Consider the following 27253-nt stretch of genomic DNA (forward strand, 5'->3'; position numbering starts at 1 on the left):
GCTCCAAAGGGGCGCCGCGCGTATATCGGTGGTTGCCGGCGCAGACGGAGTCCATACTTGTATAAATTCAATAACTTGAAAATATCACAAACTTGACATTGGCTAATCAGAGTAAAGCCAGATTTAAAGAAAAAAAAAAAAAACTCTAGAGCTTAAGCATAAAAATGACATTTTACAGATAACAAATAGTCCGTATGGTCTACACACACTACACATGGGGCAATCCAAATCACAGATCCAAATTCCAAACCAACATTTGTCATCCGAAGTACCGAAGACAAATGTTGGTTCATTGTTTGCCAATTATTGAGTCATAGCCAGAGAGTAGTATATTCTTTGGTCATAGCCTTGGGCCACGGCACGGATATAGGTATTATACTGGCCTAGCTGGAATTTAATCAATTTAACATAATATTGTTATTGTTACTAGTTATATTTTATTTGTTTAAATAACACTGTTAATTTTTGACTAATTTCAAAATTCAAAAATTAAGCAGGTATTTTTTTAAATTATTGTATATTAACCTATGTACTTACTTGTGCTTTCTTCCGTTTTTCTTTATTTAGAAGAAAATGTAAACAAGTACCTACTAGCTTGTCACTGAAATGCGTAAGAGGCGCACTATACCATGCCACGCATGCGCTTTTAATAATAATTAATTATATTATGGTATCAGTGATGAAGATGGAAGCGCGGCAACCTGGGAGGTTATGGTGGTTTATTTAACCAATATTTCTAATCGATATCTGTATCTAGTTACATTGCTACATCGCTTTTGGTGGCCCCAATCTCCATTGTTACTAAAAGTATTAAGGATGAGGTCATCATAATCACCATCACGTACCTACCCTCTTCGAAATAAAGTTTAGCAGTCATCATGCGAAAAACTTCTCTATTATACCTAAAGCTCATGTCTAAGTACCCCCTTTTATCGTCTAAGTAGTTGCAAAAGCGCAGATGTGCGTCCTTGACAACTTGAAGCTTTCTTGTCTGCAATATAACACAACAATAGGGTGCCTACATAAATAAAACAAACATTATAATATATAATTTTTATTAATTTTTTGATACCTTTGCAAGGTAAATGTGATAAACAATACAGAACGGACACTACATTTTGTGTAGCTGCAGATGTTTATTATCGATTTTTAAAATATATCTACCGCGATTATATTGTCGCGTCAACTGTACGCTTAATACACGCAACTCGATAACGTCGATAGATTTCAAATATGGAAACACTATCACTCAGAAAGAATTAATTTATCTAGAGCAGCTCAGCACATCAATGTTGCAAAGTTTCCGCTTGGGGCAGTAGTTGTATTTCTTATTGTTGTATTTTAATTTATCATTTTAGTGTTTTTATATTCGAAATCTATCGACATATCGAGATGTACCAAGCCTACTGCAGTGTCGAGGACGGAGACTTGTCCTGAAATGTTCATTGTTTATTTAGGCAAGGGAAAGTGTTCAGAGAAACTGTTCTTACAATTAAAAAATTTTCGAGATATTTTTTGAACTACTTAAATCGTATGTACCTACCATTAGTAGGAAAGTGGGAAAGCGTTAGCATGATTTGCATGTTGTTAATGATTTTTTAGATGTTTTAAATAAGTAGACGACAGATGGCAGCTTATCGTGTTGCTGTAATCAGTTTTATTCATAAAAATTGAAAACTTTCTAAGTAAGTACGTATTCTTTTCAGTAAAATGAAAAATACAACTTAGCTCTATCCAAAGTGCTTAGAGAAATTTCTGTTCTACCCAACCTTAGGTGAGATCCTGTTAAAGTAGTTATTCGAGTTTGAGTTTAAGACCTTCATTTATAAAACCGAAAAATGCATGCCTTTGCAAAAAAATTAAAAGTCACACTACGTGCGTTAAGTCGGAACTTGACCTGGCGCACTGCCATGCGCCTCGATTATTTTAATTTTTTCATTACATAGAACAATTTTTGTAATCCTAGTTTAACTAGGTTCAACGGTATATTAACTATGCCTTTTTTTCACGACACTGTCGTCTACTTAATTTAAATTTTGAGATGATTTTATTTATGCACATTATAGTTATCATTAAACTGGTAATTATTCTAGGATATAGTTTTCGTTATTTTGTTAATAAATGAGTTAGTACGGTATTTTTTTTTGTTTTTAGAAAGTGTAGGTACTTAACTTTGGCCATTTGCATTTTGACGCATTCAATTTTTAATGAATGGTGGAAGCTCTAAATTTTGAGCAAAGATAATATTAAATGCCAATTTTTTTACTTAAAGCAATGTGCTAGATTAAAAAAAATGCTTTTCGCAGTCTATGAAGGAACATAATTATTTTCCTATATCATATTTTTTATTTTAACGCAATATAATTATTAAGTATGTATATTTTTTTTTAAATTTTAACGGCCACTTTTCATTTACCCACATCAAACTTGTTTGCTCTATACCCATGCCTTTCTTTTGTTGTTCACTATACGCAGTCTTTAGGAAGACAATCCACGTAAATATAAGGTAAATTAAGCGTACACTCTAATATAAACGTACTCAATGTAACTAAATATTATAAGTACTACAGTAAAAAATCAATGACTAAATCAATATAATATAATTATTTAACATTCTCTGGTATAATATATTGAATACAAACATTATGAATAAACTACGCCAATATATAATTGTAAAATAGTTTCCCATTTTGAAATACCTACCTATCTACATTTCGTATCAAATTCTTAATGGTATCCTTGCGTCATTCAATTCATTCAATGTTCTTTCCTTATATAAAAACATAGTCCCTACAAAAGTTATAGTAACCAAAAACTGGTTATTCAAAACTCATCTACCATAGGCGATTTTTTTTGGAAATAAGTACTATCATGTATAAAACGCACGTCACAACAACTTTCAATACTCATGTTCCAGCCTTTTTATATCTTTTCACGTATCAAAAAAGTATAAAATAAATAAAATCTTTAACTCTTCCCGTATTAAGAGGTTTATCAAAATCTATCAATACTACAATGAAAATTGTATAATAGTTCCACCAGATTATATGTCGAAAAGTAATCTTATTGAATGTCATAAAAATTATAGCCCCTAACATTTTTATTGAACCATAATATTTCCTAGCGTCAGATGAACAATAATGGTGCTTAAAATCTTTTGAAGAATTGTGCAACTCGAGTGCTAAGTCGGTAACTTTCTTTCTCATGTTGTATTTTATATATTAACGCAGACTGATACGCATACACTTCTCCTGATACGTCGAAGTACGTTAAAGCTATCACACAGTTCAAAACGGGTCCCAAAATTTCATAAACCATGAGACAGAATAGTTCCGCTCGATCAACGAGTGGTAATGAAGCGTTCGCCTAAATGAGTTATTTGAGGCCAACTGTGTCAGGAAGTTGTACCTTGAACGGCTATCGATCGATTAACTTAATCCTCTAAAATTAAATAAACTGAGTTGAGCGTTACAGTGCGGTATTTTGTACCTGTAAGTATAAATCTAGGCAATGTAAAATAAAGCAATAAGTAATTTTAAGAGATGGAACTTCCTGACAAGTTAGCGACTCTGAGATCAGTAACTAGGCTGGCGCTAAAACGCAGCGAGCGACTAGACTTTCAAATGAAAACTTGGCTGCAACTACTTCCGTGCTCCTAAATTTTTTTTAATGGCATTTATAAACTCTTCATTTTAGCATTATCTTTTGAACGCTGAAAAACTTTTGAGTATTAGATACCGATTGTTACAGTAAATTCGTTTCTTCATTTTGTTAGTATACCTACAATCTAAGCCTCTGTTTCAACATCGTGAAACTCGGAATGATACATATCGAAAGCACTAGTCGCTCCATCTTATACTCGTAGCTACTACTAGAATTTTCTAAGCGATCAAAGATCGCAAGCTAAATTGATTTTTTTCAAAAGTCTTAAAAAAATAAAATCTGCTAGTGATCAACTTTAACGCGTTAGCGAGGGCGCAAGACGGCGCGCACCGTTCGAAAACGTTTTTCGAAGCCGAGCTTGGAGTAGAGCGAACGGGACGCGTCGTTCTCCGGACGAATCACGACGAAGGGCTTATAGCCTCTACTGGCGACCTCCTTGGTGAGGCGCCTCGCTAAGAAGATCCCATAGCCTTTCCTACGGAATTCAGGTCTCGTTTGCATAGAAAACATGGCTCCGTAGTAGGACTGCACCATCCAGGCCGCGAGTTGATCTTCGACGAAGATGCCGTACGCAGGCAGCTCGGCGACCAGCTTCTCGAACACTTCCCGGCACTCGATGTCGCTCGCGGGGTACAGGTCGTGAACTGCCTTCATGTGCTCGGGCTGCAGGCGCACTAACTCCACGTCCGATGGCAGCCTACAATAACAAACACGGGGTATTTAGATACGTGAATGAAAATATTTTTTTTTGCCTGAAGCTATTTTCATCGAAGGTGGTTTTGGCCAATCGGTAACTTTTCAAAAAATGTTTCTGATGTTCTTGCGAAAGAAAAGCTCATAAAGTAAAAAGTAAGAATCCTGATTTGTAAGTAAATATAACGAATTGTGGTAAATTCAGTAACGATTCAAAAGCAATCGTAAAAGTTCACTTGAATAAAAAATCGTTTCTTTTTCTAGGCATCAGCAAGATAGCGATTATGATACACTAGATTATCAATAAGATGAAGGTCAAGAAATTGATATAAAAACTCAGTAAAAGACAAAATAATGAAAGTTTGTCTTAGGGCCCACAATACTTGCGTTGCGACGTCGCATCACAAAATCTATGACAACTCACAAAGTATCGTAAGAATTCCGCATTGAGGCCACACAATGCGTTGCGTTTTCGGTGCGGCGCCTGAACAGTGACGTGCGTCATCTTACATAGAATTCGCTGTACCACACGATGCGTGACGAGTTGACGACGTCGTGCGGCGCTGCACCGTACGCGCAACGGACGAGAGACGAGGTAGGGAGGGTTGGTGCGTTGCAACGCTATACTTTTTGTCAGAGCAGCAAGCACCCAATACTCAAATCGCAACGTCGCAACGCAACGTACGGGAAACGTACCTACCTATGGCCTCAGTGTTATTCTTGCGATGCGACGTCGCACCGCAAATAAAAAAAAATTGTGGAAAGGCCCTTACTCTTCAGCAATATCTTCTGGTGGTTTCTCGCACACGTAGACATCTCCAGTGATCTTGTCGTGGGCCTCATACCGCTTCTCCAAGCGGTTGACGATGGCCTCGTGAGTAAAGTTCAGGTACAATGGTTGAGTGAGATCCAGTAGAATGTCTTCGGAAGTGAGCAGGTCGACTAGTTCCGCGCGCTCCGACGGGCAGAATATTGTGACGCTCTCGTATGGGTGACTGTTGGGCTGAAAGTGTTCAAAAAATTGTAAGAAAAACTTCACAAGGTTCCAAGATCAGCCCGACTTGGAACAAAACAGAAGACGTTCTCTATTCGACGCGATTTTTGTTGGCGTTGCGTGAAATCTTTTAAGATTTCAATTATAATAATTTATTCTTGATTTATTTGAATGGATGTACCTACCTACGGTTTGATTGGTATTCATTTTTTGGTGAAGATTTGATGAATATGGGGGACGAAACTCGTCAATGGAAAAATCCGTGTAAGTATAGTTACTAGGCAATAGACTTTCAACCTAATGTTATATGCATAAGTGTTCTGTGATTTCGTCTAATCCTTTCCTACTTCTAGCCTTACTACTTATTAAGAACTAATAGTCTTACCAATTTTACCTTAGCACTTTATAATTACTATATACTTTTATAAAAATGATTTTTTTTCTATCGATACGACTGAAATCGAAACCGAACAAAGGTTTTCTATCTTGTAACTTCTATCAAACTGGCATAAAAAATATGAGTAGCAAAAACATAAGTATTTTCTTTAAAAAAAGTTTGACCTAGTAACGCTACCAACATAAAAGAGTGCCAGAAGCTAAATTAATATCGCAAGATCCAACAAGATCTTATAAAAAGTAACACTCATGCTGAAGGCTACTTAGCATCGTCTCCACTCTCGAGGCGAGAGCACCGACGCGGTTAACGTGGCATGAGAGCAAAACCACATGAGTAGATATGCAAAACCTTGGCTTAAATCGGAAATTAGAATTAAACTTAAATAGGTAGTATTAAAAGTTTCAAAAGCGTCTGGATTTGATTTTCTCGGTTATTAAATGGAAGATTATTATACCTTATATGTCTATCATTATCACACACTACAATGAAAAATATTCATGAACCATGGGATTTAAAACTTCCGAAAGAAAATAAATCGTATTTTTCAAAACTCAATTATTATTAATAAGACTATTGTTAGATATTATGCTGAAGTATTTTAAACTACCCAAAAACCTCAGTCCTTTCCACGGGTACCTATTTTCAATGCTCAGCTCTAGATTTTACTTTCAGAGAGAGCTAAAATGGAAAGTTGTAGCCCTAAGCTTCTGAATAAAAAGTTTTTCATTAGACTGGTTGGCACGTCTATGAATAAGTTATCACTTATCAGGAATTTCGTGAATGGATTAGCTATCTACTTTATCAGTTTGTTTGTTATCTGATTATATCTAACGATAATCCAAATGTACCTAGAGTCCTGAATATAATACACCTGTACAGAATTCGTATTATCAGGAGTTGCCTTTTTGATTTTAATAAGATACCGTAGGATTTGGCAAATTGTGGGTCAAAGAAAATCAAAATGGATTATCAGTTTCATCATAATCATCGCCTGATAACTACTGAGCACGGGTTTGCTCTCAGAATGAAAAGAATTTAGCCATTTAGCACTTAACCCTATTGATAAATGGACTGAATGACACATCAATAGAAAACCTTAACGGTTTTTTTTTGTTGTGTTAAAAGCAGACTTCTTAAACATTCAATCTATACTATAATATTATAAATACGAAAGTGTGTCTGTCTGTCTGTCTGCTACCTTTTCACGGCCCAACAGTTTAACCGGTTCTGATGAAATTTGGTACAGAGTTAGCTTACCCATCCCGTCCCCAGGATTGGAGACGGACATTTTTATCCCGAAAAATCAAACAGTTCCCGCGGGACTCCCCGACTAGGACGCCGATGTCTAATTACCGCCTATCACCTCCTATCAAACCATAATTGCAAAATTTAAAGAGCCGTGCGGCCTCTGGAAAAGTGCTTTCACTTGTTAGATTTCCGTATGAGAAATGATGTCCTAGGTTGAGTAAGCAATTTAATGGAATAAACTTTACCGTACTGGTGCATCCAGGAAAATGTAGGCAGATTGGATCCTCCGGCCAATTTTTCGCTACATAAAAATGGAAGTCCCACACCTTGTTGTTCAGATATGTTTGAATCGTCTGATGAAACTTGAAATATAAGAGATACAAAATTAGTAATCTAAATATACCTAATATAAAAAGATGTCCTGATTGAGTGACTGACTGACTGGTCTAGAAATGCATAGCCTAAGCCCCTAAACCGCTGGGTTGGAAACTTGGTGATAGTTGTTTCCTTTTTACCCGAATGCGGCAAAGCCAAAGGGAAGGGTTATGATTTTAGCAGTCTATGTATGTATGTATATATGTATGTATGTATGTATGTTTGTATCCAGATTCTGTATGTTCCACCGTAGTGTCTAAACTACTGGGCCGATTTTGATGAATGAGATATCAATTTATTCGTTGTAACAGTCCGGGTGACATACGCTTCATTTTATAAGAAAAAATTTGACCTAATGGATGTTACATCAAAAAAGTGGGGGGGCTCCAAAAATATTTTTATGCCATTGTATCGAGTGGGATATCAAATGAAGGAGGAGAAAGTTCTGAGTTCGTGAGTATAAATGTACAACAACATTAATATATACCAAGCGACAGAAAAACAATTTTACTCTAATATTTCAGCGATTATAAAGATGATCGCAGTCGGGTTTTAGTTTTCAACTTTATCTTGTGATGTAAGCACTTATATCAAGAACTTTTCTAAATAGGGAATGTAAGCTGGAGAGTTAACTTTGAAATATTATGGGTCACCTTTTCAAAATTAATTATTTTGATAATCATATTATTAATTTGATACAGCATCTACTTAAATTGGTGATGGTGACTTGTCAAAGACCTTTGTTATCAAATACCGGGAAAGTTCCAGATCGGATGATAAATAATTAATTCTATTTTAGAAAATTGGAAGCAAGAAGGTTTAATTAATTAAGTCAGAAACTGTAGGTAGCGTTCGCTCGTTTGATCTAAATTCACCTTAAACAACCTCGTAGAGAAAGTTATAGATGGGAGAGCCAGCGCGTGCCAGACCTTTGTTACTTTATAAAAGCTGTAAGTTTCTCTGCCATCGTCCCCAGCACAGGGAGGGACGATCACCGACTATAAATTTTGGATTATGGTGGCTTTAGGAGATAACAGGTGATAAACTTTTAAACTTTAAAGGCGTCTGGCAGGGAGTTGCCAAGTGTCTGGCAATGGGTGATTTCTAATACTATACCGAAAAAATGCAATTCACTTTGATGTAAGATTTTTACACCTTTATTACCTGTTATCTCCCAGAGCCATCATGATCAAAACTTCATAGTCGCTGATCGTTTTTCCTTGTGTTACGGAGAATAAGCAGAGAAACTTTCAGCCTTTATGAAATAACGAAGGTCTGGCACGCACTGGCTCTTAGCCCATTATACTATACAATTTTAATTATGTCGCTACCTTTATGTTGATTATTTACCTTTAGAGATTCAGGTATAAACTGCACTAAGAAATCGGCGACCGCTGGGAGCTCGTCTTCGCTTACCAATCGGAAGTTTTTTCCCTCGGGCACGATTTCCATCTCTGAAACAAACACGTTTTAAGTTCGGTCACGTACATCGGACACGCCGTAGAAACAAAGGGAACTTTCCAAAAGTCCTTACAAAATTAAACGGTCAATTTTTCACCGCATTGAGATCTATATTTAGACTTGCTAAAACTTGACTCCGGGTGGTCAGGGTAAATTTTTTTGTTCAGAAATTTGCAGAAATATAAAGTTAAAAAGAACATAAGTGCATTCGCACAAAGTAGTAGTTACTTATATCAAATACTAGGTGACGCCTGCAACTTCGTCCGCGTGGATTTAGGTTTTTAAAAAATCCCAAGGGAACTCGTCGTTTTTTCAGGATAAAAGGAGCCCCATCCATCCATCCATCCCCAGGATTCAAGCTATTTCTGTACTAAATAGATGATTCCCGCAACTTTTCGGATTTTTGAAAATGCCCTGAGAACTATTTAATTTTCCGGGACAAAAAGTAGCCTAAGTTCATCCCTTAGATAGATTTAATATCTCTGTATCAAATTTCGTCAAAATTGCTTAAACGGCTTGATCATAAAAAGCTAGCACACAGAAAGGCATACTTTAGCATTAGTATGGATCTATAACTATGAGCATCATACGAGCACTACATAATAAAATATGTAAGAGATAATGAATAAATTATTCATTGATATTGTTTACTATCTATGAATTGTGAAATCGATAGGTACAATTCATCAAGAATATATTATGTAAAAGCATTACGTAGAAACGTTTTATGCGGCGTACATACAAAGGTAAAATCATTTAACTTATGACCTTAACTTGCTTTGTGTATATGTGAGTGACGAGGCAGATTCAATTATGCAAACCACATTATAATAATTATATGCTCTAAAATATAAATCAATTGTCGGTAAAACTTTGTGAGCTTTTTGTTTTAAACGCTTTAAAATAAAAGCTTTTGCATGATAATTATAAAATCATTAAGTTATTATAGTCAGGTGTGAGTTGCAACTTATGTTATGTTACACACCACTTCCAACTGCATCGCGGGTCAAGGTTTGAAGGTATACCGACACTTAACTGCACGCGATCTTACGCAATATGCAAAACATATCACCGGAAGCTTTGGGAAATGTGAGTTCGTAGCACCTTTTAAGCTTCAAGCAACAAAGGAACACTTACTAGCCTTCCATTTTCTTTTGCTTTCGAACTTAAATAATGTTCTAGTAATGGTATATGCCTGTTTATATATTATAGCACTAGCTGTGCCCGCGACTTCGTTCGCGTGGAATAGTGACACGCTCAGGCGCGAGGCGTGTAGTACGTACTCTGTACGTTAAAAATGTTCGCCGTGATTCTTTAAATTGACATAACTTTTTTATTTATGAACCGATTGACATGAAATAAACACTAAATGTTAAGTGAAGCTTACTACAATATATTAGTGAAAACCGTATCTAAATCGAATAAGCCGTTTCTGATATTAGCGTGCACAAACACACAGACAAACAGACAAAAAAAAATTAATTACAATTTCGGGTTCGGCATCGATATAATAACAACCCCTACTACTTTTTTTTTATATATTTCCATTGTACAGACACCACTTTTCTACAATTTTATTATATGTATATAGATTAAGCTACGTAATAATATAGATGTGAAATTATAGCCTCGTAGCTCGTTTATAGTCTCGTAGCACTGCGTAGCAACGGAATTGAACTATATCGTAAATGTTTAATTTATCTTAATACTTATAAGTGTTTTTTATACGTCTTCTTACTTGTTATATGGATCTACATGTACATGTCGCAAGTACAGTAGTTCCAAGAAAAGACAAAATTCCATAAGGACGCCCGTTTAAAGTTTCGTAGCACTGCATAGCAACGGAATTCAATGGAATCGTAATTTCACAAGATGTTTAACAGATTTTTTTTTTTTGTCTAAATATGTATGTGCTTTTTAAACGTCTTAGTTATTTGCAGTATAAATGTACAGTATGTTGCAAGTACAATAGTTTCGACAAAATACAAAATTCCAACAACATCAAAATTTCGAATGACATTGGTTGAACTTGCCATATCTAAACGTCCTTCAAGTACAAATTTTCCCGATGGGCCTAGTCAATCTCTCGACCTCTTACACTTTGTTAGAAAAGAATGTGTAAGTAGCTACCAGTTAGCTGTGTCATATTCATACAGGGGACTTTCAATCGTCTTACAAAAGCAGCACCAATATAAAGTATCCAATCGAATTTCCTATAAAAAATGAATTTAGATTAATACGTACAAAATAATTTAATAGTAAACAATATAATGATTCAAAGAAATCTGTGATTTAAAGTATTTTTCTTGCACATTCTTAAAAATATTTAGTTAGGATGTAAAAACCTCACACATTTTATTTAGTAGTGTTAAATCAGATGGCATATTTCGCCACGTTTTTAACAGGGCTCTCTCCGTCACTCGTTTCATACAATCGTAGTTCCAATTTCATTTGAATATTAAGCAACCAAAGTCCATGAAATTTTGCAGACATATTATAGAAACTAATATCTGTGTCTGTGGTGTTTTAGATTTTTCTAAAAATATGTAGTTTTAAAATTACAGGGGCTCAAAGATTTGTATGAAAATTTTTAAGACCGCGTAACTTTGTAACCGAATATTTTAACAGAAATCTGGAAAACCACAGACATAGATATTAGTTTCTAGAATATGTTTGCAAAATTTCATGGACTTTGGTTGCATAATATTCAAATGAAATTGGAACTACGATTGTATGAAACGAGTGACGGAGAGAGCCCTCTTAACCTCTGACAAAAAAGAGAACATTTGAAATCGGAACGTCTATTTTTCAAACAGTAACGATACCTACTCCACAAATACAAAGATAAACTGTACCAAGCGAAATGATTTAGATAGTGGAAACCTGTCTCGCAAAGGTGTGCAAGTGATATATCGTTGACAAGCCGACAAGCATTGAAATCCTGCAGCCTGAGCACAATCAGTGGGTAATATCAGCTCTCACGGCTTAAGGCTATTTTACGCCGGCGTAATATCATGCGAAAATAAGGCGTGATACAAATAGACACACAAATGTGGGTTTAAGCAAGCATACGGCAGGTCTATTTGATACGTAGGCAACATTCTTTTGTGAATCGGAATATTATTTAGGTCCGGTACTTACAGTTGGCTGACGATTTTTGGCTAAACTAGATAAAGCCAGCCAGCCAGCCGCTTTATATCGTCGGCGGCTGGCGGGAAGTGGCTGGATAAGGAAGGCTGAGGACCGGGTGTGGTGGCGCTCTATAGGGAAGGCCTATGTCCAACAGTGGATGTCCACAGGCTGATGATGATGAAGATGATGATGACTAGATCAAGCCTGCGATTTTGAACACGTAGATTGAGGCATTTTAAAATCCTGTGCGAACTCTTTAATATTTTTGTAGATCGAGGAAATAAATTAACTTAAGTATATCCATGCAAAAATCACGTCAATCCCTTGCGGCGTGGTTAAAGAACAAACTAATAAACAAACAAACATACTTTCGTATTTATACTTGAAATGCGTAGTAATATAGTGTGGTATACCGCTCTGGCGTTAAATGAAGCTTTCGGTATACGATATGGGATGCTTTGTGGATGAAAAGTCTACAAGAAAGCGTTGTCGTATTCATATTTAACTGTATATCTGTAATTAACTGTATATGTGTAATTTTTAGCATCAGTAGTATGTCGTATTGAACGTGCTTGGACTTCTGAATCTAAAATGCATATGATTGGCTACTATTTATCCCGGAAACTCAGAGTTTCCACGGGATTTTTAAAATTCTAAATCCACGCACGCGTAGTCGCGCACATTATCTAGTTAGAACATGCACTCGATAAGAAGGGAAGAGGCAAAGGAATCCAAACAACACGTTTTCAAGCAAAGCTGACACAATTTGCATGAATCCAATAGCCAACAGCCGTCTATGGCGCCCTTGAGACTGCACTGCAGTGGCGGAGCTGCTCGACGACGATCGATGGCCGCGAGCGAAAAAATAAAACTTTTTTTAACCATCCGACCTCCTCAATGAAAAGTTTATTTTTTACTTTTAACAGCTTGAATAGGGTTCAGAAAAAGTGTTGGCATGGAAACTTCAGCTGCCACCAAAAGTTTGAAAAAATATTTCAATGATGAATTGAAATATTTTTCGTTCCTCTTTTCGACAAGTCGAAAACTTATTGGAACTAGCAACTGATCCCCCAAAATTCTTTCAATGAAATTGTCATCTATCTATCACCCCGGAAATGGCTATTTTTTGTCCTGGAAAAATTACAGTGTTCTCAGGGGATTTTGTAAAACCTAAATCTACGTAGAGAGACAGAAATTATATAGGCGACATTTTGTCCCGCAACTTCAGAGTTTCCACGGGATTTTTTACCTAAATAAACGCGGAAGAAATCGTAGCCAACCTCTATTTGGAAGAATAAATTGGAAATTGACTACAAAATCTAAATTTCGCAAATACGAAAGAGAAAATTTTATGCAAAAGACCACAAAATATTCCCCGAATAGGTAGGTAGTATCTAGGCGAGATCTTTCTAAAAATTTAAATTTAAAGCTCTACGAAAACCTTTGTTATTGCGCTCTAGACTAGAAAATATGCGGATGAGTTCACAATATTAGACCATAACCTATCATTCTACTTAATAGAAAATAGTTCAAAAGTTGCTTATTATTCCGGATTTTTAAGTTCTTAGATAATTAGGGTCCCGTACTTCAAAAGGAAAAATGGATTCCTTATAGGATCACTTTGTTGTCTGTCCGCCTGTCCCTCTATCCGTCGGTTTTACTATCTAATCTCAAGCACAAGCCACGAGTATAATTATTTGACTAAACTAATACAGTATTTGGTGTTATCATCATGATTAACTCATCGACGACTGACTACTGAGTACGCGGGTCTCCTTTCAGAATGAGAAGGGTTTAGCTATAATCTACCACGCTGGCAAAATACAGATTGGCAGATTTCACAGACTTTTGAGAAAATTATGGGGAATTCTCCGCGCAATGTTTTCCTTCACGTTAAAGCAAGTGATATATTTTAACTCGGAAAAGTTAGAGATGCGTGCCTGTATCGAACCCTAGACCACCCGACTGGAAGGCCGATGTCTTAACTACCGCTATCACCGCTTACATTTCATATCCTATAGATTACTGTTGATTCTTTCTTCGAATAATTTGACTTAGTCCATAGTAGGTCGACTCCGGAAAACCTGCATCAATCATGCTTGCATAGCCCAAACTATTAGCAAGCTGAAGTGGCAGTGGGCAGTTCATGCTTGTCATAGAGGCGATGGCTGTTGGAGCCGGAAAGTCCTTGAGTGGAGACCGCGTTTAAGCAAACGTAGTGTGGGACGCCCTCCAGCACGATGGACCGATGATATTAAGCGGCTGGCGGGAAGTAGCTGGATGAGGAAGGCTGAGGGGACCGGGTGTGGTGGCGCTCTTTAGGGAAGGCCTATGTCCAGCAGTGGACGTCCACAGGCTGATGATGATGTTGATGATGATTGTAGTCAATAGTGAGCGAGCATCAAGCAATCAGAGACAATTACGATTGTGACATTGTAGCTGTCATTGTAATCGAGCAGCCGATGTACCTACGTGAGTACTCATTCAGCATGAAACTACGCACGTGGAGACACCAGGTTAGTCGTGCGTAGGTGCACGTACAACGAGGGAAACTTAGCATATAGTAGGAATCTAATGCATTTCATGAGTATTTAGCGGCAAACCTCAATTAAAATTTTCGCTCGTTCACCGGATGTTAATACTGGGGCTCTATTCATGAATACACTATACAAAAAACCTTTTAACCCTGCACACTGAAAATTTTAAGTGGTGCAAATGAAAAATTGGTGAAATTAAAGTTATTAAGTTGATGCTTGCGTTTTAAACACGTGCAAGTTTTACAATAATTTAAGAGCGGTTCATTCCGTTATAATGTAAAAAGATTTGAAAGTAGTAGGTACGTTTATCTTTATTCTAATTTTGCTAACGTATATTTTGTGTGTGATGTCCATGTCACAATATCCCCCATATTGGATTTGTCATGATGCCAAATAGGAATCATAGATAGATCATATCAAGGAACTCATAGGAATTACTCGTAGAAAGCTTACGAAAAGCCAACGACCATAATGGTTATTCATTTATAAAAACATCTAAGTACTTATAACGATAAATACATAAACAGTCTTTCTTTGCTTCGCCGTAGTTGGGTCAGAGTGAACTGTGGTTGGTACAAATGATTCGGATATAAATAAACATTTATGTCTGTTTTATTTGAACATAACTTGATATAAAATAACGGAAGTTTTTCTAATTAGTCTGCAATACAACGTTTTATAATGTTGATTGCTACAGGAAGTTTTAGTTGGCAACAACTTCTAACAATGAAATGCTCTCATGCAATAAAATATTGTAGAAGATTAATTACTAGCTAATGATGTGCTGATGGAAGATACTATTCAGTTACTAGAAGATATAACTTAAAAGCTAAAAAAAACCCCGACACAAAAACCTCTATAAGAAAACTAGAAAAGAGCTAATAACTTTCAAACGGCTGAACCGATTTTCTTCGATTATAGAAAACACTCTCGATCAAGCCACCTTTCAAACAAAAAAAACTAAATTAAAATCTGTACATTCGTTTAGGAGCTACGATGCCACAGACAAATACACAGATACACACGTCAAACTTATAACACCCCTCTTTTTGGGTTGGGGGTTAAAAAGATAAATAGAGGCTTCCGATCCAAAGCATAGAAGGAAGGCCTTTAGACCCCCAAAATCCGTCATCCACTAGTTATCGACTCGGTTCAACTTGATAATCGACAGATATGGATGGCGTAATAACTACCCTCTGGGCTTTGTACAACAGAAACATATTTATAGTGGGGCGGTATAATAAAATTCAAATAAATAATAATCGGATAAATTCTGAAAACAATTGGCAGATGAACACAAGTAAGTACGACTGCCCTGCAAAAAAACAAATTAAAAGTAAAAAAATTCAGATATTAAAACAATTTTTTCAAAAAATCTTATAGTCACTTGGAAGATTGTAAGGATTCTAACGATATCTCATACCTATATATAAATCTTTTCAGGTTTTACAAGTTATGGTGAAATACAGAAACATGGACTCTGAAAATATTACACTCCTTTTTAGGGCAGTCCTGTGATAATAATTTATTCGAGAATATTATCACACTAATATTATAAAGGCGAAAGTTTGTATGTGTGTGTGTATGTTTGTTACTCCTTCACGCAAAAACTACTGGACGGATTGGGCTGAGAATAGAGATAGATTATACCCTTGATTAGCACATAGGCTACTTTTTTATCCAGGAAAATAAAAGAGTTTCCACGGAATTTAAAAAAAAATACAACCACGCGTACGAAGTCGCGGGCATCAGCTAGTTATGATTAATTTTTCTGCCACGTAGTTTTTCGATCAAACTCTAAATCGCGTGAAAGTTTGGCGTGTGAACTCGAGTGAACTTTGATTTTAGCGAGAGAATGTAGCATTCATTATATTTTATTCACTTTGCTGCAGGTCAAGCGATGATAAATCAATCCTTGATACCGGCCTGTGTATGTGTGTATAGGTTTTAGTAACAAAAAGTGTAACACTAATATTATAAAGGCGAAAGTTTGTATGTGTGTGTGTGTGTGTGTGTGTGTGTGTGTGTGTGTGTGTGTGTGTGTGTGTGTGTGTGTGTGTGTGTGTGTGTGTGTGTGTGTGTGTGTGTGTGTGTGTGTGTGTGTGTGTGTGTGTGTGTGTGTGTGTGTGTGTGTTATGTTTGTTACTCCTTCACGCAAAAACTACTGGACGGATTGGGCTGTTTAGAATGGAGATAGATTATACCCTGAATTAGCACATAGGCTACTTTTATCCAGGAAAATAAAAGAGTTTCCACGGAATTTAAAAAAAAATACAACCACGCGTACGAAGTCGTGGGCATCAGCTAGTTATGATTAATTTTTCTGCCACGTAGTTTTTCGATCAAACTCTAAATCGCGTGAAAGTTTGGCGTGTGAACTCGAGTGAACTTTGATTTTAGCGAGAGAATGTAGCATTCATTATATTTTATTCACTTTGCTGCAGGTCAAGCGATGATAAATCAATCCTTGATACCGGCCTGTGTATGTGTGTATAGGTTTTAGTAACAAAAAGTGTAACACTAATATTATAAAGGCGAAAGTTTGTATGTGTGTGTGTGTGTGTGTGTATGTTTGTTACTCCTTCACGCAAAAACTACTGGACGGATTGGGCTGTTTAGAATGGAGATAGATTATACCCTGAATTAGCACATAGGCTACTTTTATCCCGGAAAATCAAAGAGTTCCCACGGGATTTTAAAAAACCTACTTCCACGCGAACGAAGTCGCGGGCATCAGCTAGTAAATTAATATGTGTGCATGCGCACCGCCTCAAGAAAGTCCTAAAGTCGTTAGTGGTAATGAGTGTAATCTTTTATAACAAAACTCCGTAGCAAATAAACTTGCCTTTACAGAGTGACTATGTAAATGATAAAAGTGCGTGGATTTGACTTGCAGCTTGCTCCAGCAATGCACGGAATTGTAATTACTTCTACATAATTATAAGCAAACCTGCATTTTGCTCACAACATTTTACTTCACCGTTAATTTAAAGTTAGGGTTTGCTTAAACGCACAATAGCTCCGAGAAGTTAAGAGGTGCATGCCCAGTTGAAGCTGGACTTCCGAACAGGAGGCCAAAGTTTTAAAACCACAACTTTATTAACCATCAAACCAAAAAGAGGGGTGTTATAAATTTAACGTGTATATCTGTGTATCTGTCTGTGGTATCATAGCTCCTAAACTAATGAACCGATTTTAATTTAGTTTTTTTTGTTTGAAAGGTGGCTTGATTGAGAGTGTTTTTAGCTACAATCCAAGAAAATCAGTTCAGCCGTTTGAAAGTTATCAGCTCTTTTCAAGTTACTGTAACCTTCACTTGTCGAGGGTGTTATAAATTTTTAATTTACACTTGTCACTGTTTTTATTGATTATATTTATTGATGATAAACCCAGGTAGGTATTAAGGTAGTCTTGAAGAACAACCAAGTAGAAGTAACATAATTATTCTCCTCGTGGAAGATGCTATCTTAATCTTCATCATGATTTACCATTGACCAAGATAGCAATTAAAAGAAAGTCTGCACAAAACCTTCAACTTTTTGGACATATTGGACATAGGCCTTCTCTAGTAAACACCGCTATCCGTTGTCAGCCTTTCTTATCCAACCGCTTCCCGCCTCTTTCCAAAAAGAGGGGTGTTATAAGTTTGACGTGTGTATCTGTGTGTCTGTGTATCTTCGGCATCGTAGCTCCTAAACTAATTGATCGAGAGTGTTCTTAGCTATAATCCAAGAAAATCGGTTCAGCCGTTTGAAAGTTATCAGCTCTTTTCTAGTTACTGTAACGTTCACTTGTCGGGGGTGTTAAATTTTTTTAATTTACACTTGTTTGTCAATCCATGCATTGTAACGAAGTGCCACGCTTACCAACAGGTACGCGGTACTTGGAAGAACTTTATTTACTCTGAATCTTTAGCATTTCACCTTACTAAATTTCTCCGAAGCCAGTAATTAGTCGTTTTCCCTCACGTGTTAGTAGTCACGTTTTTCTCCATGACCGCAGCTGAAGGTCGTCCTTAATGAGGGTACATGGCCACGATTTAAGTTAACGTACACTACCATTGGAAGTGAAGCGGTGATAGTCCAATGGTTAAGAATTTAGCCTCCTATTTGGGGATCCGGGATTCGATCCCGGGCACGCACTCCTTTTCAGAGTTATGTGCGTTTTAAGCAATTAAAATATCACTTGCTGAAAAGGTGAAGTTAAACATCGTGAGGAAACCGGCATGCCTAAGAATTCTCCATAATGTTCTGAAAGGTGTGTGAAGCCTCTCTTGGCCAGTGTGGCAGACTATAATCTATGACCTAAAACCCTTCTGAGAGAAGACTTTCGCAGTCTTGTGAATGCGTCTTTGTTTTATTACAGAAGAGTTCGTACCGTATCGTTTCGTAAACAAATACATTCTTTATGGAAAAATAAATGTTAATGGAAAGTTTTCATTATATTTATGAATTTCAGCTTAAGTAATGAATATTACTTACACATGAAAAATTCTCGGCTAAGGTATTTTTCCTTATATTTTTCATGTAAAATAATATATTAGCTATAATATAGTTATTTTTAGTATGTTCGTTTTGAAATCTTCTTAATATGTTAGTACTTTTCTTCCCCAGGAAACCATATTTCAGGAATCAGGATATTCATATTTCAGGGCCTTTGATGATAATAATTACCATTAAATTCTATATAACGTTTTGCCACTGCCCTTATGATGCCGACGCAAAAACTGGCGAATTTCGGTCCATGAACGTTGCCCACATTACAGTTATTATCCGTAAAAGAGAATTCCAGTTCGAGATTGTGATTTCTACATCAACCTCAAACTCGAGCTCTAGGTAATCCTTTAGACAATCTAAAGCTAGTTCTTCATAAAGTTACAGTAGAGATTTGACAAGTCTGAAATACACGTCATGTAAAGTTCAAGCCATTGTATTGTATTCTTGGCTCTTCTCTTTAAGAGGAAAACCATCTCGAATGACTTAGACGATTTCACCTTCAAACTAGCAATTTTGACATGTCATGACCCTCTATTGACAATTAATCAAGCAGACATTTCAATCTGCGAAATTTACGCGGACTTTTAGTATTTTGACGTAGGAGGGTAAAAGATCCAGTACATGAACGAATAAGGATTACCCTGACTTTCACCTAAAATTAAGATATATGAGAATTGTTCTATATATAATTTTTATTTTTTGTGTATCTGTACACAGTATATCAAAAAATCAAATAAAATGCGTGGTATTAATTATTATAAATTATTTTATTTAACAAAAGGATAAATTGCCAGTAAATGAACTGGAAATTTCAGTGAATGAACGAACTCTATCTAGTGCATAAACTCTCGATTCCTATTAATAAATTCTTAAGTATATTTTCGGCTTGGAATTTTAAAAAAAATGTCAGATTTTCAGTTTTTGACTTATTGTATATTTTTTTCTACATTTTGCGCGATAAATCAAAAACTCTTTTACATAATAATAATAATAAATAAAACCTGTTTTAGAATGTATAATAGAGCCCTTTCATATGATATTATCCCCTTTGGTATAGTTATCTTAGTTTGAAAGTCACCTAAATTTTCTGGAAAACAGTCCAAATGACTACAGAGAAAATGAAACTTAACGCCCTTGTTGCATCCAAGTCGCTGGAAGTGCAACATCAGCTACTGAATGTGTTAAGAGTAGTGAGAATAATATACCGTAACACAAGTGTCTGATGTTATCAGATTTGTTCCTTTGAGCCGAGAAGCCACATGTTCTGATGCTTTTTAGACAATCTAAGATCTCTCATTAAGTGATCCAAATAATTTTGATTGAATGGTCTAAGTTGAGATGTAAAAAAGTCACTACATCGTCACTACCTTCTGAAAGTTCTTGAAATGGTAGATTAGAGGTACTGGGTTGGGGCTGAGGTACAGATTTATCACCAGAAGTCAGAATCGTTCAAATTGCAGACTGCAAGTTACAATAGAGCCGCTTGGAACAATTTTTTTGCTGTTTCTTCTGGTAATATTCACAACGCAGAAATAATAATCATCATGGTGTTTAGATGGTTCGCGCCAAATAATAAAATTTTTTTTTAGTAAAAGTAGTTAACTATTCTTATTTGCTCATAAACGCAACGAGGAAATACAGCTTCCACATATAAAAATTGGAGTCCAGGCCTTGCTGTTAGCTGCTAATGGGTTCTCAAAGTAGCCCGAGTATGCTTGTTTTACTGGGCACAAAAGGAAAGAATGAAAGGAGCTTACCCAGTACATCTTAAAAGATCCGTTATAGATACATGCATCCTGCCATGCCTTACCTATGCCAGCCAAACATGGGTCCAGACAAAGAATATAAAAAGAAATAGTAACTTGCTAAAGGGCGATGGCAAGTTGCATAAATTAAGCAAAAAATATTCAAAGTGAGAATTGAAGACATAAGAAAAAAGACAAAGCCTACAGACACCTTGAGACATGCCCTAAAACTGCAATGCAAATGGTCATATTGTATCGATTTTTACAGATGAAAGAAGGACAGGTAGGTATACCGAAGACGCGTTGGTCTAATGCTATTGTGCAAATCGCGAGAGAAAATTAGCTTGATAGTACCAAAGACAGAGAGAAATAGGGATACCCAAGAGGGATCCATATCCAAGAAAGAAGAATACCAGAATAAATATAAAAAAAATTCAAAAGAAAAATAAAACCGATTTCAAAATCACAAACACTAAAAAGTAAAAAATAATTTAAGTTATTGTGGTTTTTGAAGTCGGTTTTATTTTTCTTTTGAAAATTTTTTATTTCAAAATTTTTAGTGGCCCCACTGTACTATAATAATATGCCATGCCCAGCTAAAACCCTACTGTTTACTAAGCAATTACACTGATCGCGAGCAATTTGCTCTTATCCATTGAGGAGTTCTGTTCTCCATCTCAGAAGATATTCATATTCAAATTTATATGGGACCACCTGCAAAGTATACCTAGCTTTTCAAAAAAAAATAATTTCCAAATCGGTCCAGGCGTCTTTGAGCAATCGGTGAACATACATTAAAAAAAAATTGAATTTGCTCTTATCCATTGAGGAGTTCTGTTCTCCATCTTCAAAGATATTCATCAGATCTTTACCAAATTTATATGGGACCACTTGCAAAGTATACCCTATCAAACAAAAAAAAAATCCAAATCAGTCCAGGCGTCTTTGAGTAATCGGGGAACATACATAAAAAAAAAGATACCGACGAATTCAGAACCTCTTCCTTTTTTTAAAGTCGGTTAAAAATATACTAAGATTTACTAACATGGTGTTATACCACAGAGTAGCAAACAGAGGCAAAGCTTCTAAGAAGCGAGCAAATTTTATAACTATTTTGGTAGGGTTGGCACTGGAGGATACAATTTAATTAACAATAGTTATTTGTTCAACAAGATGGTAAAGTTTGTTTTTGTTGTGATTGCCTAGTTTAAATATCGATCAATAGATCTAAATATCGATTTTGAACGAAATCAGTCAATTTAGAAAGAATTATAAATGGTGCCAACTTTTTTAAATTTTGGTTACAGTTTCCTATTTTGTGATCCCAGGGAGCTCTAAATATCGATTTTGAACGAAATCGGTCAATTAACAAAGCATTTCAAGATGGCGTCGACTTTTTTAAATTTTGGTAACAGTTTCTTATTTCGTGATCCCAGGGAGCTCTAAATATCGATTTTGAACGAAATCGGTCAATTAACAAAGAATTTCAAAATGGCGTCGACTTTTTTAAATTTTGGTAACAGTTTCTTATTTCGTGATCCCAGGGAGCTCTAAATATCGATTTTGAACGAAATCGGTCAATTAACGAAGAATTTCAAAATGGCGTCGACTTTTTTAAATTTTGGTAACAGTTTCTTATTTTGTGATCCCAGGGAGCTCTAAATATCGATTTTGAACGAAATCGGTCAATTAACAAAGAATTTCAAAATGGCGTCGACTTTTTTAAATTTTGGTAACAGTTTCTTATTTCGTGATCCCAGGGAGCTCTAAATATCGATTTTGAACGAAATCGGTCAATTAACAAAGAATTTCAAAATGGCGTCGACTTTTTTAAATTTTGGTAACAGTTTCTTATTTTGTGATCCCAGGGAGCTCTAAATATCGATTTTGAACGAAATCGGTCAATTAACAAAGAATTTCAAAATGGCGTCGATTTTTTTAAATTTTGGTAACAATTTCCTGTTTTGTGATCCTAGGGATCCTCAGATATTGATTTTGAACAAAATCTATGACAGTTCAAGAAAATAGATTTTAAACACTATTTAAATTATTATCATTAACATTAAATTAAATGAAAACACGACGCGCGACGTGTACTGCAGCCCCTGAACTTGAGCACAGGCCGAGCCGGTATAAACCGATTTCTCTCCGTACGCGACGTAGCGCCTGTGCTCACGCACACACGCGCCTCAAGCTTGTAGTAGTGTACCTATCGTAGCGCGCTTGTATGAAGCTTTGACTCTGTTCGCTACTCATGTGGTTATACAACGCAATACCACACTCACAAACACTCGTACAAACATACAACACACTCACACACACACATGGACGCACGCACACGCACTTTTGAACGGTTTGAACGGAACACGGTTTTGAAATTGAAATTGAAAAAAGTGTAAGAATTTGTAAGAAAATATTTAAAAAAGGTATATCAGCCGGTTTTTTATTCCAGCTCTTAATACATGTAAAAACGTCCAATCTGTTCATTTACTCGAGCCTTTACCCTAGTACCTAATTATATCGACCGCCCCATATCAAAACAAAGTAAATGTCATTTTTCCGAAAATCGTTTTATGTCATAAGCCTAACTTTCATAGTATGTCCCGTTGTATTGTAAGGACACCCACATTAAAGTAAAATTAAAAGCTAGTAAGTCGCTTTGACCATTTTAAAACATAGTAAGTCTTTGAACTGGCTAGGTTTTTATAGATTAATGCGCCTTACTAAGTTTTTAAAAGGAATTAGATTAAATAAAATAAATATCACCCATTATCTAAATACCATGTCAAAACAGTAAATACTTAATAATGCATTAAAACTTAAAAGTAAGATAGGAAAAGTCAATGACCTCTACATGTCAACTGTTAAAATATGGTTTGCAAGGGAAATACTTTGCATACTTACATAATGTTTTTAGGGTTCCATATCTCAAAAGGAAACACGGGACCCTTATAGGATCACTTTGTTGTCTGTCTTTCTGTCCGTCTGTCCGTCTGTCGTGTCTGTCAAGAAAACCGATAGGGTATTTCCCGTTAACCTAGAATTATGGGCAGGTAGATAGGTCTCAACTCTCATAGCCCAAGTAAAGGAATAAATCCGAGAACAAATTTCGTGATTCTAGATCAACGGGAAGTACTGTATAGGTTTTCTTGACGGACGGACGGACAAATGGACAGACAGCAAAGTGGTCCTTTAAGAGCTCCGTTTTTCATTTTGAGGTACAGAACCCTAAAAAAGAAAATGATGCACATGTAATGAATAAATGTGTTGGCCAGTCTTCACACTAAAATATTTAAACCCCTTTAATTTAAAAACTGTCATAGCCTTATGGTTAGAACGTCCGCCTCCTAATCGAAGGTCGGGGGTTCGATCCCGGAATCACGCACTACTAACTTTTCAGTTATGTGCGTTTTAAGCAATTTAATATCACTTGCTTTAACGGCGAAGGAAAACATCGTGAGGAAACCTGCATACCTGCAAGTTTTCCATGTTCTCAAAGGTGTGTGAAGTATGCCATTCCGCATTGGACCAGAAAGAACTACGGCCTAAACTTCTTTTGAATTTAAACCACTTACTAGGTTTTGATCTGAGAAAGAAATTTGACATTAATTGACAAAATTGAGAGACCTAAGCTTGTATAAGAACACAGAAGTGTCATAATTCGTGTTCACTTTGCCTAACGTCTCTCAGAGAGCAGAGAGAGATTTAAACTGTTTCTTATAATCACTGGCCATATTTCAAATGCGAAAGTGTGTTTGTTGGTTTAATATTCAATCACGCTGCAACGGAGCAACCAGTCGACGTGGTTTTTTGCATGGATACATTTAAAGACCTTGAGAGTGACATCTCTCTCCGCATCGTATTCTTTATTGCTGAGGGTTGTGACCTCTTTCCATTATTCCTACATCTAATGGTAGGTTTTCTGGGGATAATAATGCAGTGGGTTCAAAGAGCCTACGGAACTCGACTAGAAAAACGAGATTTTGACACTTAGGTTTAACGGTTATGAATTAGTTATTAATATCAGTGATAAAATTGATTAGGGCTGTCAGGTAAAATGACATTTATCTCGGAAAATCAAAGAGTGTCCACGAGATTTTTTCCAAGTTTGCGCTACTAACTACATATATTATGAAGAGGAAAGGTTTGTTTGTTTGTTATCGATAAACTCTGAAACTACTGAACTACTTGCACTAAAGACATAATCATCAACATCAACCGACAGACGTCCACAGTGAACATAGGTCTTTAATAGGGTCTTCCACATGCTACGGGTTTGCGCCGCCTGAATCTTTGCGCTTGCGCTTGACGACAATCATGCTTTAAAGAAAGCAATGATGAGGTCCAAGTTGGAGCACGCTTACCTAGAAGATGCCTATTCACTCTTGGCTTGCAGGTATCTAAGGTATATATGGCAGGAAACACGGCCGCCGAAATGGCGTTCCAACCTTTAGGCTCTCCCCATTGCCCGCAGCATGAATCTGAGCTTTGAGATGGCCTTGCCATCCGTCATACGGTTTTATGACTGTCGGAAATTTGAAGCCTTGCTCTTAAAAACAAAAATCTCGCACGAAAAGAAATAAATTAGTTAAGATTCTGAGTAATTGTAGGAAAGGAAGTATAAAAAACAAAAGGGCAAAATAAATTGCTCTAAAGCTAAATTGCGTTAGGGTCGGTCATAAATTAGATAAAAGTCGTAAATTTTAACTTAGAAATCTCTACAAGTGTACAAAATTGTAATCACGTGTTATGCGAGTGGTCTAGGCAAGGCAAGGGCGTGAGAAAGTAAAAGGTACGGCCCATTAAGGGAAGTTTGAAATACATTTTATTTTCAGCCAATTAGCCATCAGCCAGAGAAATTCTGTGCGCAAGAGTGAACCAATCAGAAACCGAAATTTCGCTGGTTTTTTTTTGCATTTCAGATCATGGGCGTGGACAAAGACATCCGTGTGGACGTTTTAAGTCTACACTGGGGGACCGAGAGGGACATTCGATTGAGGTCTGGCTCAACGTGCAGTAGAGCCTAACAGTGAATATTAATTAAGTGTAGAAATATATTGCAATTGTATAGTTAATAATAGAAAAATTATAAATAGAATAAAATAGTGTGTATCCGGGCCAGCAGAAGCTGATATATGGTGATGTACTAATTTACATTTAATTTTAAACTAGATTATTTGAAAATCAGTTCCAAAAATCTTGAGTAAAGAATTATTTTACAAACTAAATTAGAGATGATATTATTATTTGGATATTAGGAGGTGTTACAATATTGTGTATAACTATTAGATTTGCATCCAAAATTATAGAAATGGGACATTTCTCTTTGTGGAACTAGGATTCAAATATATCTAGAATAAATAATGAATATATTATAATTTACGCATAATGTGTGTCCTTAAAATTTACTTTATTATAGAAGTAAGAATTATGGATAATATCTCTATTGATTATGTGGGCATGTGTGTATTTTAGATAAAATGGTGTACATAATATTATATAAAGCCGAAAGGGTTTTTTTGTTTGAATATTTGCTTTTCCCTTTCAATAATTAGTATGGCTTAGGAAGCAAATATTCGGCCGGGAATTAATTAATGTAATAAAGTTACTTAATTCCCAGTCTAAATAATAAATTCAGTTTCTCTTCTTTTTTTCTAAATACTCAACTGTATGAGTAAATAAACAATTATTTACCAGAAATAAATGCACTTGGGTATAACTATCATCTTTTATTTGCTATATTTAGATACATTTTCCTAGACATTTAATAATGGAGATTCAATTTGTTTGGAGGCTAGACTATCGTATTGTAATATTAACAAAGCCAAAGATACGAAGAAACCATGTATCGAACTAACTTGAGCTCCAATATTAAGATTTTCTCATATGACCTATTTACCAATCACAATTCCTATTATTAAGTAAAAATTAGGTTAGGTTTTTTTTTCAGCAGTGCACCTATTTATAATACTAGCTCTTATTCAGCATTAAATAGGGAATAAAATTGAATTAGCAGTCTAATGCAGTCTGATGGAATGACACTTGTCGTTACAATTATAGATTTGGTAGAAAAATTACTCAATAGCTAAAATAAGGTGGTGTGCTATAAACTACTAGCTACCGCGGTATAAACATCGTCTTCATCAACATGAACAGCTTTCACCGGCTCACTACTGAGCGCGGACTTCATAGAGAACTCTCGATCAAGTTTACCTTCATCATATGGTATTTTATACCATTATGTGAAATTCTCACGATGGTTTTTCCTTATACTTTTATTATCACAAAACGATTAGTACTAATATACCAAGAATGCTCTCCACTACTAAAGATAATAGGGTTGGCTGGGTTCGAATCCCAGGCTAAAGACACCTTAAAGGGACCTTGTCGAGGATACTTTCGAGTAACAGCTAAATTTCATCTACCTACTAAAATACCCTGAACGAGACAATGGAATACACGCTGCCTCCGGAGGACAGATGGCGAGGCAGGTAGGTACCTTTTTTTTTATG

General features: G+C 36.0%; 1 protein-coding gene across 2 annotated transcripts in view; it reads right to left on the bottom strand.

Moving 5' to 3' along the window:
* Nucleotides 1–1038: 1038 nt before the first annotated feature.
* LOC123870420 overlaps nt 1039–27253 on the bottom strand; it is a 49103-nt gene continuing 22888 nt past the window's right edge. Inside the window, exons 1-5 of one of the 2 annotated variants that reach the window (XM_045913726.1) lie at nt 8905–8977; nt 8721–8824; nt 7241–7357; nt 5130–5359; nt 1039–4360 (exon numbers count right to left, since the gene is read on the bottom strand). In XM_045913726.1, the coding sequence (XP_045769682.1) occupies nt 3967–4360; nt 5130–5359; nt 7241–7357; nt 8721–8822 (843 nt within the window). In that variant the 5' untranslated portion in view covers nt 8823–8824; nt 8905–8977 and the 3' untranslated portion in view covers nt 1039–3966. Of the gene's footprint in view, nt 4361–5129; nt 5360–7240; nt 7358–8720; nt 8825–8904; nt 8978–27253 lie in introns of those variants that run through there. The other variant, XM_045913724.1, reaches the window with a different exon arrangement.

Source organism: Maniola jurtina, chromosome 12 (assembly GCF_905333055.1).
Source record: "Maniola jurtina chromosome 12, ilManJurt1.1, whole genome shotgun sequence".
NCBI classification, from domain to species: Eukaryota; Metazoa; Arthropoda; class Insecta; order Lepidoptera; family Nymphalidae; genus Maniola; species Maniola jurtina.